This window comes from Antedon mediterranea, chromosome 2, assembly GCF_964355755.1.
Source record: "Antedon mediterranea chromosome 2, ecAntMedi1.1, whole genome shotgun sequence".
NCBI lineage: Eukaryota > Metazoa > Echinodermata > Crinoidea > Comatulida > Antedonidae > Antedon > Antedon mediterranea.
The window spans coordinates 6,149,474-6,167,381 of record NC_092671.1 but is presented as its reverse complement, the minus strand read 5'-3'; the positions used below and the strand labels follow the sequence as shown (position 1 = coordinate 6,167,381).

At 33.1% G+C, this 17,908-nt stretch overlaps 2 protein-coding genes across 2 annotated transcripts in view; both read right to left on the bottom strand.

Annotated features, from left to right (window-relative positions):
* Positions 1-14,670, bottom strand: part of LOC140040179 (CUGBP Elav-like family member 2) — a 111,033-nt gene extending 96,363 nt beyond the window's left edge. The window contains exon 1 of the mRNA XM_072085909.1: positions 14,540-14,670. The gene's annotated coding sequence lies outside the window, so the exon portion shown is untranslated. The remainder of the gene's footprint in view (positions 1-14,539) is intronic.
* Positions 14,671-15,193: 523 nt separating this feature from the next.
* On the bottom strand, positions 15,194-17,568 carry LOC140040182 (uncharacterized). The gene is made up of 5 exons (XM_072085926.1): positions 17,530-17,568; positions 16,964-17,056; positions 16,772-16,820; positions 16,011-16,352; positions 15,194-15,843 (listed from the first exon to the last, which is right to left on the bottom strand). The coding sequence occupies exons 1-5, from the start codon at positions 17,539-17,541 to the stop codon at positions 15,524-15,526; spliced, it is 816 nt and encodes a 271-aa protein (XP_071942027.1). The 5' UTR covers positions 17,542-17,568; the 3' UTR covers positions 15,194-15,523.
* Positions 17,569-17,908: the final 340 nt, after the last annotated feature.

Sequence of the window (17,908 nt, the reverse complement as noted above, 5' to 3'; positions counted from 1 at the left end):
AATAGGTCGTTAAAACAATGTTGGTTTCGCTAAAGCCTATCATTTGTGGTTTCTACTGTGTAAGTAAAGAAAACAATGAAAAAGTAATTATTATAAATTAATGTATTTTCAAGTTTAATTATCATATATTAATCAATCACAAACTTATACTTACATTATATTACAGCAGTTTTTTTAGAACAGTGTTTAAAACAATCTTATGGTTTGGAGTATAGTAGATATAAAACGAAAGCTCTGTCTACACTATCAAACTTTATGTGACAAAAAAATGTGATGTGCCCATATATGGACATGATACTTTCACTACCATATTTTGACATATCACTATCATATTTAGTCACATCACACTTTTTTTTAGTTTGATAGTGTAGATAGAGCAGAGATGAGAGTAGACAAATCACTGATACAGACAAATTAATCAATTTGGAAAAGCTGTTTTAGCAATTTGGTTGCCCATTTTTTGACAAAAGGATTTTGTATGTGCGATGTTTTAACTTTTAACAATTTCCTATATTTTTTTCCAGCATTTGTTGATACTATATTCTATTTGGTTATTCACACTTGTTTTAATTTGAAATGTTAATAGTTTTATGTAATTGATTTTTTAATTGTTTCTTTTTAATACCAAATTCCAATCCATTATAATGTCGACATTTATTTTTGTAAATTTTGTAAAATACTTTTTGAAATTTGAGTACAATAATTGACGAATATAATCTCTCCCCCTAATTTTTCTAAAGCTCACCCCCTCCCCCTCCACTGGAAATATACTCAGTCAAATATAAAGTATAGAAAGCCATAAATTCATTGAATCAAACACATGCATCTTAGGACAAAAGTGCATACATTAGAAACAAAATCTTAATTCAAACACAAATTATTTTAAGGTAAATTAATGACATTTATTATAACAATGTAAACCAATATAAATATCTTTGTAGTATAGATTTTACAATCAACAATATAAAATAAGATGAGTTGAGTAATGAAATAAGTAATTTGCAAATAAGCTAAAAATGTCAAGGGTTGTCATACCCATGTAACTCTTTGATACAGATTCATACTTATTTGTGTATGAATGAATCAGCTATTAAATGTTTGTTTACAATTCGGGAAATAATGAATAACAATAATTATTTATTTTTTTTAAATTTTTTAAAATCCATGTAAAAGTGATCTTATTATAGAACGACTACAAAGAGATGTTTAAGCTTCCACTTTATATGGATTAAATGTAATTATTTATTCTTTATACTGAGTAGCCTTTCTTTCCTTTTTTCTTTCATTTATTTGGCATCTCAATACATAACATTAAAAATACGTCAATAATATATATAATCACCTTAAATATTAAAATACATCAAAAAAGCAAATAAAAATGGCGGGATTAATGAGGTCTGACGATGCACGGGAAAACACATAAAGTCGTTTAAAGTAAAACAACTTAATTCCAATGTGGTCCCTAAAAGCCTCTTCAGTCATATAGTATAATACAGTACTGTATGTATTGTACTATGATGAGTTTGTAACAGTGGCTGTGTGTGAACTAGTACACTAAGGTAAACCCCTACTCGTCTCGAAAGATGTACTAGGTTCTTTAAAGTTGTGTACACTGGATCTACGGTTTAAAGTCCTTATCCGAGAAGACTCTAATAGAGAAAACATTGTGAATGTAATAGGATAAACAAAGATGTGATTTATAATAATTTGATAATTGTAAACATAGTAGACTGTAACTAGACACATAATTATTAAAATGTCAGTGAAATGTTACCATTTGTATAGCGTCGTCACACTACATAAAGTTGAGGCTCATTAAACACCCTTTTATTGTTTCCTTCACAAATCTTAATGATGAACATGGAAAAAATCTTTCTATTTGAATAGTTGCAGTTGACACCTTAAGTTGTACAAAGTGTATTTTCTTCTTCTTTTCTATTTTCCTACAGTATGTCTTCTGGTGTCTCAACGAATTGAAGGTTGGTTACCAAAGATCTCCACTTTTTCTACAGTGCTCCTCCTATGCTCATACAGTATTATTTTGGCTATAGTAACTATAATAACCGGTGACACACCACAGCCCTGATTTAGTTGTTCTCAGAAAACCACAGATATCCACCTATCTCTGACCACAGATCTTCATTTTCCCTGAGCTGGTTGTTCTTTGACCACAGACATCAACTTTCCCTGAGTTAATTGTTCTCTGACAACCAGAGATCTCTACTTATGCTCAGCCCATAGAAGACATCTCCACTTTCCAGATGTTTTCTGCTCGTAGATGTGGCTTTAACTAAACTTTCTTTCTCTGTTCAGTAAGAGCAGGTTGGAAACCAGACTTTTCCTCCATCTTAACCTACTGTACTGATGTGCTTGATTCATAGTACTGTAGCTGAACCACTACCACAGGTTCCCACCTTCCTGTTTTCTCTTCTTTTCCTTTGTCTTTAACATACTGTACTGATGTGCTTGATTCATAGTACTGTAGCTGAACCACTACCACAGGTTCCCACCTTCCTGTTTTCTCTTCTTTTCCTTTGTCTTTAACCTACTGTACTGATGTGCTTGATTCATAGTACTGTAGCTGAACCACTACCACAGGTTCCCACCTTCCTGTTTTCTCTTCTTTTCCTTTGTCTTTAACCTACTGTACTGATGTGCTTGATTCATAGTACTGTAGCTGAACCACTACCACAGGTTCCCACCTTCCTGTTTTCTCTTCTTTTCCTCCATCTTAACCTACTGTACTGATGTGCTTGATTCATAGTACTGTAGCTGAACCACTACCACAGGTTCCCACCTTCCTGTTTTCTCTTCTTTTCCTTTGTCTTTAACATACTGTACTGATGTGCTTGATTCATAGTACTGTAGCTGAACCACTACCACAGGTTCCCACCTTCCTGTTTTCTCTTCTTTTCCTTTGTCTTTAACCTACTGTACTGATGTGCTTGATTCATAGTACTGTAGCTGAACCACTACCACAGGTTCCCACCTTCCTGTTTTCTCTTCTTTTCCTTTGTCTTTAACCTACTGTACTGATGTGCTTGATTCATAGTACTGTAGCTGAACCACTACCACAGGTTCCCACCTTCCTGTTTTCTCTTCTTTTCCTCCATCTTAACCTACTGTACTGATGTGCTTGATTCATAGTACTTTAGCTGAACCACTACCACAGGTTCCCACCTTCCTGTTTTCTCTTCTTTTCCTCCATCTTAACCTACTGTACTGATGTGCTTGATTCATAGTACTTTAGCTGAACCACTACCACAGGTTCCCACCTTCCTGTTTTCTCTTCTTTTCCTCAGGCTGCTCTACTGTACTGATGTGCTTGATTCATAGTACTTTAGCTGAACCACTACCACAGGTTCCCACCTTCCTGTTTTCTCTTCTTTTCCTCAGGCTGCTCTACTGTACTGATGTGCTTGATTCATAGTACTTTAGCTGAACCACTACCACAGGTTCCCACCTTCCTGTTTTCTCTTCTTTTCCTCAGGCTGCTCTACTGTACTGATGTGCTTGATTCATAGTACTTTAGCTGAACCACTACCACAGATTCCCACCTTCCTGTTTTCTCTTCTTTTCCTCAGGCTGCTCTACTGTACTGATGTGCTTGATTCATAGTACTTTAGCTGAACCACTACCACAGGTTCCCACCTTCCTGTTTTCTCTTCTTTTCCTCAGGCTGCTCTACTGTACTGATGTGCTTGATTCATAGTACTTTAGCTGAACCACTACCACAGGTTCCCACCTTCCTGATCCCCTTTTCTCTTCTTTTCCTCAGGCTGCTCTACTGTATTTGTAGAAAGGTTGGTTGGTTACTCAACAATTTCTCTGACAAATGCTACATTTTACCATGGATGGCAATGTGTAATTGTAAACCTTGATTTCATTTTGTTAATTTTTACAAAATTGTTTGTTTGATGTACTATACTTAATCATAATTATACAGATGTAAAAATATATTTCTAGCAGAATATATCTCTTGAATACTGGGATACAGAAAATATTCATTCTAAACCAACATTTCATTTACAAAGGTGATTATTCTAAATCGACCTGCAGACGAGGAGGATTATCTTCATGCCTTTGCATTTGATGTTTTAAAACCACTGCATCATGACAACTTGATCTGCGATCTATAGGGCTTAGAAATTTAATTAGTTTAATAATACAATATCTGATCAATTTAATTCTCCCTTTCTAGTGAAAGTGCTTACATATTTGCACATACCTTGTTTTGTCATAATTTCTTTAAATAAAAAAAATGATCATTCAAAGAATAAATATATGCCATTATAAATTGTCCTTTTACATTTAAATATTATAATAATTACATAATGGTGTTCCTCTTTCAATTTCAAGGACCATTGTTAAATGAACAATTATTTATTTTCCACTAATAATCATTAGAACTTTACACGATTTCACAAATAATTCATACAACATAGTTATTGTATAATTACAGCTCTATCCAAATAAGTTTCATGTACAACTCTGTTAACTTATTACATTACCGTAAATGTATAAATCTAGGGGGCAGTATTTCAATTTCCTAAAGTATTTTAGTTGGCATTATGTATGGTCCACAATATAAAACTAGGATTCGGATCAAAATGACGCAGTACTCGCATTACAAACAGTTAGCAAAGCAATAGGTACTTTTTCGGTTTGGTACCTTTTTGAAATCCAAAAATATCTACTGTATAAGTGCTATACTAAAGTATACAGTACAACCACATGTAAATACATTATGGTAGTGATTTAGTCTATTGTATTTTTCTTGAATAGCAACCAGCTTGACACATCATATTGTTTCTAGTTGTCAAGGAAATATATACTATTGTCAATAATATAATGAATAAAATAAATGTCAAAATGTGATTTAGATGAAAAATGTGCATTTTGTTATTGTTATATTAGAGGATTTGTGTGTAAAGAGTTATATCAATCCATTTTGCTGTTTCAGTGCCTATGATAAATAATAAGCCTTTGAGAACATTGCATTAACTGTTTCAAGAATGGATTTTCTATACTACTGTATTACTACAGTAGTATAATAAAGAATGGACTTTTATTCACATGAACAGCATTAATGATGCGCTCGTCAACCACATGATTTTCACATTGACATACTCAAAGCAGGTGTGAACATCAAATGAAATTAATTTATAATCTACGAATAATAACATGTGTTGCTAAGCTACGTGTGACATCTAGTTGAATAAGGATTTTAAATGCCAAGCCTATACAAAATACCATTTATCAATTTCTCATTTTTGAAAAGAAAGACTTTTTAACTTGGAACAGTATACTATAGCTAAGAAAAGTAGATACATGTAGTTGTCTAACACATGTCTTCATCTTGAAGACATTTTGTGGGACTAGAGTAAAGCTAGAGTAAAGCTGGATGGACGATATCCCTCCTGGTATTGTGGTAGAGTCCAAAAGGTTACTCATTCTTCCATTTAATTTTCAACTACAGTAGAAAATCATGGATATAAAATGAATACCTATGGATTTAAACTAGTGGAAGTTTAAAAACCAAAAAGAATTGAACTACATTCTTACAAGTACAGAATTGTCTTGGATTATGTTTTTTCGGACAACCCCGACATACTCTCACAGTGGGCATGTTGACAAAGGGTTACTATAATACTATAGTTATACCATTATGTTGGTGGTAGGGTAGGTAGACACTGCCCTAGAAATTGTGGGAAACTTTAGTGTTAGTGTGAAAAAACCCAGTTTCTTATGTTTTCAGCCAATCAGGACAACTTTAAAACATTTAATATATTTTTATGTTTCTTCATTTTGTGGTTTTATTTGGGAAGAATAAAATTATTCTTCTCCGGCTTTATTCATTTTTGTATGTAAATAAAAGACAACTGGTAAAAAGATGGTGGTCTTTTACAAAATACCTTGTTAAGATTACCATTCATTGATATTAAATAGAATTTGACAGATATCACACAACTGTTTAACAAGCCTTAATTTTTCCTACCAGCCATGTAAAGTGACATTTCATTCTTTGACCATTCCCCTGCTTGGTTCATAATTAACAAGACATAATCAATCAAAATTAATTATGAAAAGTTGAATGGTAGGCTATAGCAGCAAAACAGCAGTGTGGCTATTCTACAGTGAGGGAGAGTGAATGTCCACAAACATGTTATTCCAGTGACATCTAACCAACAAGTCAATATAACACTTTTCATGGACCAATAGGCCAAATGTAATGTTTTGCCATTTTGACCAATCACTTTCTTTTATTTACATAGATACTGTACACATATGTAATTATATTGGATAATATAATCCCTCGAGAAAAATATTATATATAGTTAATTTTCCTTATGGATGATGTTGAGTGTTATATAACGCCTCTAAGCATGTGTGTATATTGAATATGGCTAGTTTTTATTTAAATAAAATCTATGATCAATCAAAATGCTTGACCTAATTAAGGAAATTTAGGCAATTGTTGCCTAGAACTTAAGTGGGTTTTTTATCATCAGTCAAGGTACAGAAGGGTGATACTGATAAACACTAGATGAGTGTCTTTACTCATATTGAAAGAGACAAAACACCTAAAGAAAGGAAGACTCTCAGTCTCATACTAGTGAGAGTACCTAGCTTTAAAAAGTTTCATACTCTATTAGTCTAGAATAGTTCATTCATACAAATACAACTAAAACATGGATGGTCTCAAACTACTCCAGAGGGAGACAGATAAACTTGTTTCATAAAAGTAGGATCCAAATTATTTTGATTAATTACAAAACAGAAAACCGCAGACAGACAGACAGAAATATAGCAAAACATAATACAACTTGAATGACCGCAAGACAAATATATGTTAACACAACAGACAATATAGAAAATATTTCTAAAGGATATATTCACTATCGGCAGGTGATATTTATAGATGTAATAAGTGCCTAGATATTACATTGGTAATGCAATCTAGGAGACAGCGTTCTGTTGATGGTATTTCTATGGCGCTATGAGGCTTTTATACAGCTTTTCTCATAATCTTTCTTCTCAGCTGCTAATTGCTTAGCTTGTCATCATCATATCTTGTCTTCATTTACTTTTCTAATTAAATTCCTTCTCTAAGATTCATGAATTATTTTTATTAATTTTTACCCGCAGTCAATGACTTTTTTAACTAGTTCAGAATAGATTGCAATGATAAGCATAGACGAATGAAAGAAAAAAAGGATATTAAAATTTTAAAATATTGGGAGCAAACAATTACTGTATGTAGTTAAAACAGATATAAAAAAAAATGAAAACCATCAAAGTCATATAGTTTCTATATTTTGATAAATTATATTTTTTCTTTCTGGTACAGTATGTGGTTCAACTTCTTCGACTGTGTGCAATAGTATTAATATGATAAGAGGTAGGAGAGCCTTAATTAATTTGAATCTTTTAAGTAATTAATGATCATAATATTGGTGTAAAGAGGAGCTATTGAAAAACATAACGTACCAGGTCAGTGTTTTTATTAGATAGAATCTAATCATTAAATGGACTTGCAACTGTGTGTTACTGTGTGTTTACACACAAAGATACCAATCAGGAGTCTTGACATCTGTTCACATCCCAGTTGGTGATTTATGAAACAAATATCAAATGAAAATACCACAAGATTTTAAAGTTGTGTCCTCTCTCAGTGCTCAATTAATTAAAGGTTGATTCTTATACTATATTATTAGTATTTTATTTATAATAAACATTGATTTTTAAATGGTAATCAAAACTTGTAGTCAAAAGGGTACAGCAGGCCTCCTATCAAACAAACAAAATACAAATCTGAAATTACTGGCCTCCTGAAGCTGGTTTGCTAAGCATAAAGCTCTGTCTACTATATCAAACTTTATGTGACTAAAAAATGTGATGTGCCCATATATGGACATGATGATGTCATAAGCCATTATAAAATAACAATAAGAATACTTGAATTGAAGGAATTATTTAACAACATTTTTTTACTATTATAAAATATATCCTCTTGGTGCAGCATTTCATAATATTGTTTGGAGGTGTGATAAAAATAAATAAATTGGAACCATGACTGCCATTATGGTCAGTTTTGGTCTGTAGTTAGAATCGGTTAGATTACTACTACAGTAGACACACGAAAAAAGTGGTCTTTGAACGGAGTAACTGTTCATCCTTTCACATCAAGCACGTAATTCTACAATTATTACATACTGTATATAATGTAAATTCCCTTTACCAGGCCTCTGTTTCAACATAAATAATAATTTCCTGATATATACTAACATTTTGCTATTCTGAACAAAAAATTAATGCTTGCCAGTGTAGGTTTCATCTATATTTCAAAACATACTGTACTTTAACATCAAAATCAATAGAATACTCCATTCACCTCAAGGAATTTTATATCTTAAATGTTTCTGAGTTTTTAGGGCTAATGGATTATTTAGCCATCTGCATGTTTAGAGCCTCATTTTCAATATAAAATGCTGTAGGCCTAAACATTAGTTATATTTATTCAGATAAGAGAATTTATAGTACAGTAATTTGGTACTACGATATAACAAATGTTATATGAAACTAAAGCCTGGTTTTTTAATTATTAAAAAAGGTTTATTGATCCAATTAAAATGTTCAGTTTCAGTAAGACTCAATCTATGTACATAATTCTGGTGGAAGTTCAAACTCATATCACAGTGTGAGACACCAAGTGCTACTTTCTCGCTCCTCAATTAAATCTCACATGACTATGAGAGACTTTTTTCTTGCCCTCAAATTACTATTACGGTAATTTCTTTCTTACATTGTATGATCCTTTTCAACATACATTTGATATGCCAGTGGTAGGGTCTAAAGCAATTATAGAGGGAGCACTTTCCAAATATTTTCACATACTGTATTTGACAATGCACAACAAATCATGGAAGGAAAAAAAGAGATAGTTTTAAAAAAAATACATAAAATATCCAGATATACGATTTCCATGCAAAATGTTTTGACTGCTTATTAATTACTCATATTTTGGTCCTTTATTTACACCCCTTTAACATAGTATTTTGGCAATATCACTCATAATATTTACAGTTGAATCATGCAGAAATATTATTATAAAGCTCGGTCTACACTATATGAAACTTTATGTGACCAAAAAATGTGATGTGCCCATATATGGACAGGATGATGTCATATCACTACTATATTTGGGCATATCACTACCATATTTGGGCACATCACACTTTTTTTTCAAACTAGTTTGATACTATAGACAGAGCTTTAGACCGTTCTTATTGAACTACATACGTGTTACCGCAATCATTGTTTAATATGTGTATCACTATCATACTATACTTTCATACTTTTTATAGTTTCAAAATATTATGTAGGACATTAATTTTCTTCATGGCACTACTAACGGTATATCTGCATAAATAATTGCTACAAGTGAGCATAATTTACATTATTTTTTTCATTAGCATCATCGTGGCATGTATGTTATTGATTTTATTGTCAGCTCGTTGAAGAATGCCACAAATGACATCTAATGTACAGTACTATACAGAATGCTTAACAGTTAGTAGTATAATAAATGAATATTTGTATTAATTTATTTCATAATCTAAATAATGATTTCCAGTAGCTTTTAAATTCACATATATGTTAGTAATTGGAATTTTATACTGTATTACCAATATAGTAGCGAGGAGGATGTAAAAAAAACCTGGCACATATACTTACAAGGGGAGGGGACATAAAAATGTGCGTCTTGCCTAAAATGTCAAAATTTTGCTTTCAAATCTACTACAATACCTCTGTACCAGACATTGATTGACATAATAAACCAAGGACTATTTTTATGATAATAATTGCATGGTAATTAGTGATGGTATTAAAATTTGGTTTTTGCTTTTATTTGTCGTATGTGTTCTAATTTTGCCTTCCAATTTTATATTCCAAACTAATTTTGTTAATACTGTATAAGAAATATATTTGTCGATTATGATATAAACCGAAAAATATAAATTACATTTTGTAAACTTGCAATCATAATCATCCACAGAGGACACAATTTACTGATTGCTAATAATACTCAGAAACAAGTTTAGTTTAATTTTATACTAATGTCGGTCGCTCTATTTTTGTGGCATTGATTTATTGAAGTTCAAGAAATGTGGTATATATATGAATGTACTGTATTACAGAATCATGCTTGTTTAAATTATTGCTATGAATATATAAGAAGCATGCACATCTGAACAACGTTAACGACCTTTGACACAACATTCTTTGAATGCTACATAACATTATACCATGTGCTGCCAACCTTTATCAATATCAGGGGACTCCTTTAAAGTATTGCTTGCAAACCCTTCCATACAGTGCACTATCAAACTAGCTCAACAAAAAAAGTATGATGTGCCTATTATGGTAGTGATATGCCCAAATATGGTAGTGACATGACATCATCATGTCCATACTGTATATGGGCACATCACATTTTATTGTCACATAAAAGTTTGATAGTGTTGACAGAGCTTTAGTCCTTAAAGCCCCATTCCCTACGTTTTTTAGATCTAATTTAAGATCACAAACTATATTTAATGTAAAAATAATACTATATGGTCCTATTGCGATAACTTTTTTCGTCTTTAAACGGTTAAAAATGTGAAAAATAAATCGATTTTAATAATTATAGCGGCCCGCTATAAATCCCAAAATGCATTGCGCGCGGATTGATAGTTTTGTTTTTCACCTGTAATTCGCCCACTTTTCGATCGATCGTGAAGCCAAAACAAATGGAAGACTCCTAACTTTTCAGCGAAAATACCGGGTTTTCCCCAATTTGTATCAACGGAGTCTGGCAAAAATAGAAAGACAATTAATGCAGCAACTATACAACGTCAGGCTAGGTATATAGCTAGCGTACGATGTTCGTACGTTATCGATGTTTACCAGCTAGGCCTACAAAACTAAGCCTAGCTAGGCTAGGCCTAAGACCGTCCACGAGAGGTCGATCGCCGCGAGCTACTTAGGTAGTGCATTGTTTCTCACTTTTTATCATAATTTACCATAAAACGTACATTTAAGACAAGGAATGACATGGTTTAATGTTTTTAAAGTGATATATATGTATTATTTTCCAAAAAACGTCCAAAATTGCAGGGAAGGGGTCTTTAAGATTGTTTTTTTTAAATGATACATCTTCAATTCAATTGATTTATTTTCAGTCACATTCAAAAGTTGGGAAACCTGCCACTACCTGTGTAACACTACAGAGTGAAATTATTCCTATAGGAAAAAGGCAGCCTATAAGAAGCTTTCTTTTCTTATAAATAATTTTACAAATGGCTTGGTTATAATGTATAAAATTGTCTCAAGATATAGCATGGTTAAATTACGAGTTTAAAGAATATCACTATCAATCATTTTCTCTTCAAAACAGGGAGGGCATATTGGACCACATTGGGCTAACCTAGTGATCTTGAAAGATGCGCGTTTAAAAGCACAAAAATAATTTATAGTTTATAATCCCTAATAATAATTTATACGACTACCTCTAAAACCATGTGTATCGCACTCACAGCTGCATTGACCACCATTTACACACATGTATAATTTGCTAGGTTAACTTAAAATTGCTATGGAAAATGTGTCCAGGTAAAAATTACCCACATCTCTAATATGTACAATACAGTAGAGACTGTGGGCTAGTAAAACCTTGCACAGTGGTCTTGTATACAGTAGCAAAAACAGTTAACACTAGTACTGTATATTATTACCAAGGCCTATTTATCACAGGTTTAATAAAATCATAACCCTACAAGTGGAGTGAGTATAGATTGTTTTCAAGGTGATAACGATAATTAATAGGCAAAGCTACTATAAACATTCAAGTAGATAATTATGTACATTATTCCCAAGTTTATTCAATAATAATTCTTATTCAAATAGGCACTTTGATTTGTTTGCAATTAACAAGGACTTGAGGTCAACAATGACTAACATTACTATCACGCAACCTTCAGCATCTAATGGTCACTATACAGTTTTGATCCATCATCAAAATGAGATCAAACTTCTAATCAAAGTTTAGACTGCAATTATTTGTACATGGCATATTTGTGTGGTTTCTTGAGTATGAAGAAAAACAAAATACTGTGTGTATTATGTATACTGTAATTTGCAATTTCAAATTGCATAAATAATTTGCTTAAAGGGTCTTTCGCATAGCCGCGTGAAAACGAAACATTGATGTTCGATTCACCGGACCGGAACCGTGCCGGAACAGGTGGGAAAGACCCTTAAGAACATAATAAATACAGATCACAATTCTGGTCTACCATACGAACACTAGCAACAACAACGTAGATTGTTAAAATGTAGCTCCATGACAAAACCTATAAACACTCTAAATGACCCATTCACACAAGAGAAGACTGAATAATGTAGTGACCTGGCCAAATTATTTGGACGATCCGGTAAAATACTAGTAAAAATATAAACATTTATTATTAACAAAATTATTAGACTTCTTAAAAAATACATTAAATTTGTGTGGCCTATGCCAGGGAGGAAGTTGGACCATGTCGTGAGATGAGGGGGGGTGGGGGTGGGGGCAGTGGGAAAACATTATTATTATTATTATTACTTGTATAGCGCACATTTATACAACATTTAATTATAATCAGCGGCGCTTCACATCAATTTGTATCGTAACATTGTTTGAAATATAGTGCTTTTAAATGTTTTTTAAACTGATTATAGTCGTCTAAGTGTTTAATGTGACTTGGTAATCTGTCCCAAATTTTGGGTCCTGCTACGGCGAACGAACGGTCAGCAAATATCTTTCGTTTAGTTTGTGGGATTGTCAGGTTATAATTGCTGGTGCTTGAACGAGTACTGCGAGAAACATTCCGCACAGTAAGAATATCTCTCAGGTAACTTGGAGCGGAACCTTTAAGCGAACGCCATACAAGACACGCTATTTTGAATTGACATCTATGAGACATCGGAAGCCAGTGCAAGGATCGCATGGCGTTAGTTGCACTGTCATACCGACCTTTCCTGACAATTATTTTCGCAGCTTGGTGCAGTAACCTCTTCATTGGAGCAAGGGTATTAGCAGGTAGACCATAATACAATGCATTGGCGTAATCAATATGTGACAGCACGAGCGATTGAACTAGTTGTTGGCAAAGGTCCTTGGAGAGAAATTTGCGGATTTGACGAATATAGTATAAATTAACAGCTATCGTTCTGCATTTATCACGTATGTGGTTCTTGAAAGATAGCTGGTCGTCGATATTATCACCAAGGTTAGCTACTAGCAAAACCGCTAGAGGGCAGCAGACATCTTTAGGGAATAGACAAGTGTGACCCTTAACCTGTTAAAAAGGGGTCAACTTGCGCATGAATTTACGAACTCTGATTGGCTATTCAGAAAAAACGAATGACTGTACGATCTTTTCCGGAAAATTCCGATGAAAAATTTGAAATTCCTTTGCCCACATGTCTTCGCGATGACATTTTATTTTGGGCTCGAAATGTTAGTAAAATCAGAAAAAATCGAAAACATGCCTAATATTTTGGGATTTTGCTTATATATTTTAGATATATTTATATTTTAACAGTGTACGCCTTTGGTTTTACATAAATATCACCTATATTGGATCACAAAAGGTTTTTAATCACCTGATGCTAGGTGAGTAAGCAATTCTAGGCCGCGAAGTGCCTGATGACATCATCACACAGCCTGGCTGAGGTGGGGGTATTCCTCCGGGACATTCGCGCAGTCCGGGGAGAGGGTAAACATAAAATAAGTACTTTCTATCTTATTTTTGTGATTTTGACACAATTTCCAAACAAAATGTGGTATTATGCAAATATATATTTGTCACCATCAACTTTCTAATTAAAAATATGTTCATAAAATGTATTTATATGTGTTTTAGTAGTATTTTCACCCAGTGACTATTTGTGTACAAGGTCACAAACGCGGGGTGGGGATTCCTATGTAAACAAAGGATAGTGATGGTGCCAAATTTTTACACCTTATTTTATTCATAACTTTCGAAATACTCAATCAATTTTGTTGATTTAAAGTTTAAAATGCTTACGATTACATACTCTTTCAAACTGAACACTATTCAAATGCAGAAAGATAAATTGAAAAATATATGCCAGTCCCTACCAAGGTATTTTACAGATGAACCACGTTAAAACATTATTTAATTTAATTAACAATAAAACAGAGATTTGATTTAAATACATTTGTCTAAATTAATATTATTTAATAAGATTGATTAACATGTACCTAGGTAATCTAGGACTAGGCCTAGTAGGACTAGGCCTGATGTAACATCAGTGTGTAGGAAAACAACAGCCGGGAAGAATCGAAAAATGCCTTGAGTTCAACAGCAAATCGATCGTAGCAGATACTACAAAGCCTAGCCTAGCTTGTTCTGACCTAGGCTAGCATTAGAAACTTAAATAATTACAACTAAAATGCATTTTTATAAACAATTAAAATTGAATTTACCCTTTCAGATTTCGACGATGCAGCTTATGTGTGGGTTTATGTTTTTACAGTAATTTTTAATCTTATCAACAGCATGGATGCAGAATGACTTCGAAAACTGTCAGATACTGTAATTATGTAATCAGCAGATGTCCTCCGCCGCGAAATCCGAAATTGAAATAAGGGGCCGGGAGGCCAACCCACTAACTTACTACAATTCAATCGGAATAACTATAAATTTAACAAATTATGGATGGATCCCAAATTATTACCTCACAATCCACTTTTACCGCAGGTTAGTTAAAATCCCTATACAAATTCATTATTTATAACATTTTTTCGTTCAATTTGTTTGTGTACTTATTATATACGTACGTTTCTTATTTGTGGTTGAGGGCGCCCTGCATAAATTGCACAATATCATACAAATGTGTTTGCTTTGAAAAAAGGTAATTAATATAAGGCAAGTTCTAAAATATTTATTTCTAGTATGTCCTCATTAAATTAATTTCCTTTATTTTATCATGTTATATTTTATGTTATACCTTATTTCTGGGTTTGAATCATGTTTTCAGTCAAACGTTTTTGCTCAAAAAACTATCAAAGATTTGCTGAGACATAGAGACAACAAATTAAACACATGACATGAACAATTAATTCTTTACTAGCTTATTGAAAATGTATGGTTCTCAGTTAAATTAAAAGTTCATTAAAAAAACAATTGTAGCAGTTTTTTTAAAAATATTACAATCAATGTTGAATATGAAAAGTTCATTAACTAAGCAAATTCAAACCATGAGAAAACTGTATTCCCTGGTGACACTTTCCATATAAACATTCAATGTTAAGGGTGGTTCCCACTAGAGACGCTATGCAACACAAGCAATTTGACCAACGACAAGCAGCAGTTTGAATGATACATCGCTTGTGATTGGTCAATTCACTTCATCCTAGTGGGATAATATCTAACTTCAGTTGAGACCTTTCATCTACCCTAATTTGTTTTCATTTATCCGTTTTGTGTTTCGTTTTCTTCTTTGATGAGTGACTTGATAATTTCTCCGTCCCGCTATCACTGGACGACTTTCTATCCTTTTTCTTTTTTTTCTTTGATGAGTGACTTGATAATTTCTCCGTCTCACTATCACTGGACGACTTTCTATCCTTTTTCTTTTTCTTCTTTGATGAGTGACTTGATAATTTCTCCGTCTCGCTATCACTTGACGATTTTCTATCCTTTTTCTTCTTACTGCTGAGTTCTCTATCATCTTCTTGCAATGTATATAACCTTTCTCTTTTCTTCTCTGACCTCCTACTTTCTTCTTCTAGTAATTTCAGAATTAAAAATAATTTTAAAAAAATAAGCAGTAATCATATAAAGGGTTTTAAAAATAGTACGTGGGATGCGTTATGGTTTTATAATTTTAAACCCTGTGGATATGAAATGGATGTTAATTTTTGTTTAATTTTACCAAAAACTTATGTATTATACCTTCACTTGAATGTTGCCGTTTTTTGCGCTTTTCCAAATTTCTTCTCTTTTTCCCTTCACTTTCCGATTCTTCATCAGATTCACTTCTGTTCTTATATTCGTTAATTTGTTGTACTTTACCATCTTCTTTTTTATCATCATTGTCATCATCTTCATCATCTGAGTCAAAACGTGTGTGTTTTCCTTCAGGCTTCACAAGCTCTTTTTTCTTTTTTATGTCCTCCTCTTCTTCCTCTTGGAAACCAAACCCAACACGTCTTCTACTTCGTCCAGCTAATTTAGCGTCAAGACTGTTTTGAAACTGACTCTCTAATTCTGTCTGCATTTTCTTTTCTTCATCCTCTGAAGAGAGAAAAATAAATATTTTTTAATTTAGATAATAGTTACACTAATTGTATTCAATAAGACTTTACAATCACATGACTAAGTGGAGAGGTCACAGGGTACTAGGTGGAGAAGTCAAAGGTTGCTGGGTGGAGAGGTCACATGGTGGTGAGTGGAGAGGTCACAGGGTGGTGAGTGGAAAGGTCACAGGGTGCTGGGTGGAGCGGTCACATGGTGCTGGATGGAAAAGTCACATGGTGCTGGATGGAGAAGTCAAGGGATGCTAGGTGGAGAGGTCACAGGTTGCTGAGTGCAGAGGTCACAGCATGCTGGGTGGAGAGGTTACAGGGTGATATATAGAGAGGTCAAAGGGTGCTGGATGTAGGGAGAGGTCACAGGTGAATGTATATCATCCCTATTTCATTGATCACTAATACCTGTTCTTGTATGCTTAGCTGGTTCCGACTGTTGTGCAGTTCCAGTGCTCTATGGAAGGAAAGATACATTCATGAATTAATGATATCAAAATTTATTTTTCATTTTAGTTATAATAAATCATAATTCATTTGTTTCTCCATATAGCAGTTGTTTGATGTCTGTTTGTTGAATTAATCATGTTATTAATGTACCTTTTTTTTAGCCCCCATTAACCGGAGGAATTTATCACGTCTTGCATCATCTCCCAGATCAGCTGTCTCCCAACTGTTAGCAGATTTCACATTCTAAAATTTAAAATATTTGGAAACAAATACTAGGCCTAGTCTAGTATTATATTATTAATATTGGGATGATTTGGACAAATGTAAAGAATGAGGTAAATGAAAAAAGAATTTTGCAATTTCATAATATATTTATAAATAAGAGATTATCTAATAAAAATACTATATAATGATTATATCACCTATAATCAAAAATCCCTAGGCCTAAGAAAAGGACGGGTCCGGATAACCGATTGGCCGGCTGTGGGGAAGTGTAGAGGTTATCTCTCTACTACTAGTCTAATCTATAATAGGCCTGGCTAACTAAGTCTGAGTACTAGGCCTAGTCTAAGAAGGCCTGGCCCTACCTAGGTATATAGCTAGCTACGCCTAGGCTAGAATGAGAGTTTAACAAACAAAAAATTATTCAATTAAAACGTCAAATAATGTTTAAATGTACACGTTAGGAAATAAAACAGGTTTTTAAGTAGACTTACTTTTCCCCACATGCTAAAAATTTACAAAAACAACAAACAAAACTAGAAAGTGAAATAGCACCCTCTATGTTTTAAGTACACACTCACACACGTCACTCACCTTCCACCACAAAGGGAATCCCCACCGCGGCTAATGGTAACCTAGCAATATATGGACTCGTTGATTATTTTAATTAGGTGACTTTTTATTTAACGTTTTTAATCATTAATGAATATTTCTTTCATATTGTTGATTATTTTAATTATAAATTATGTATTGTTCGAAAAAATAATACTTATCTAACTGTAGTACATAAAACATTCTGATAAAGTGATAAGTGTAATTATTTAAATTTACCGGATAGTTTTGGTTACCCATAAAACTGTTGTGGTTGCTCCT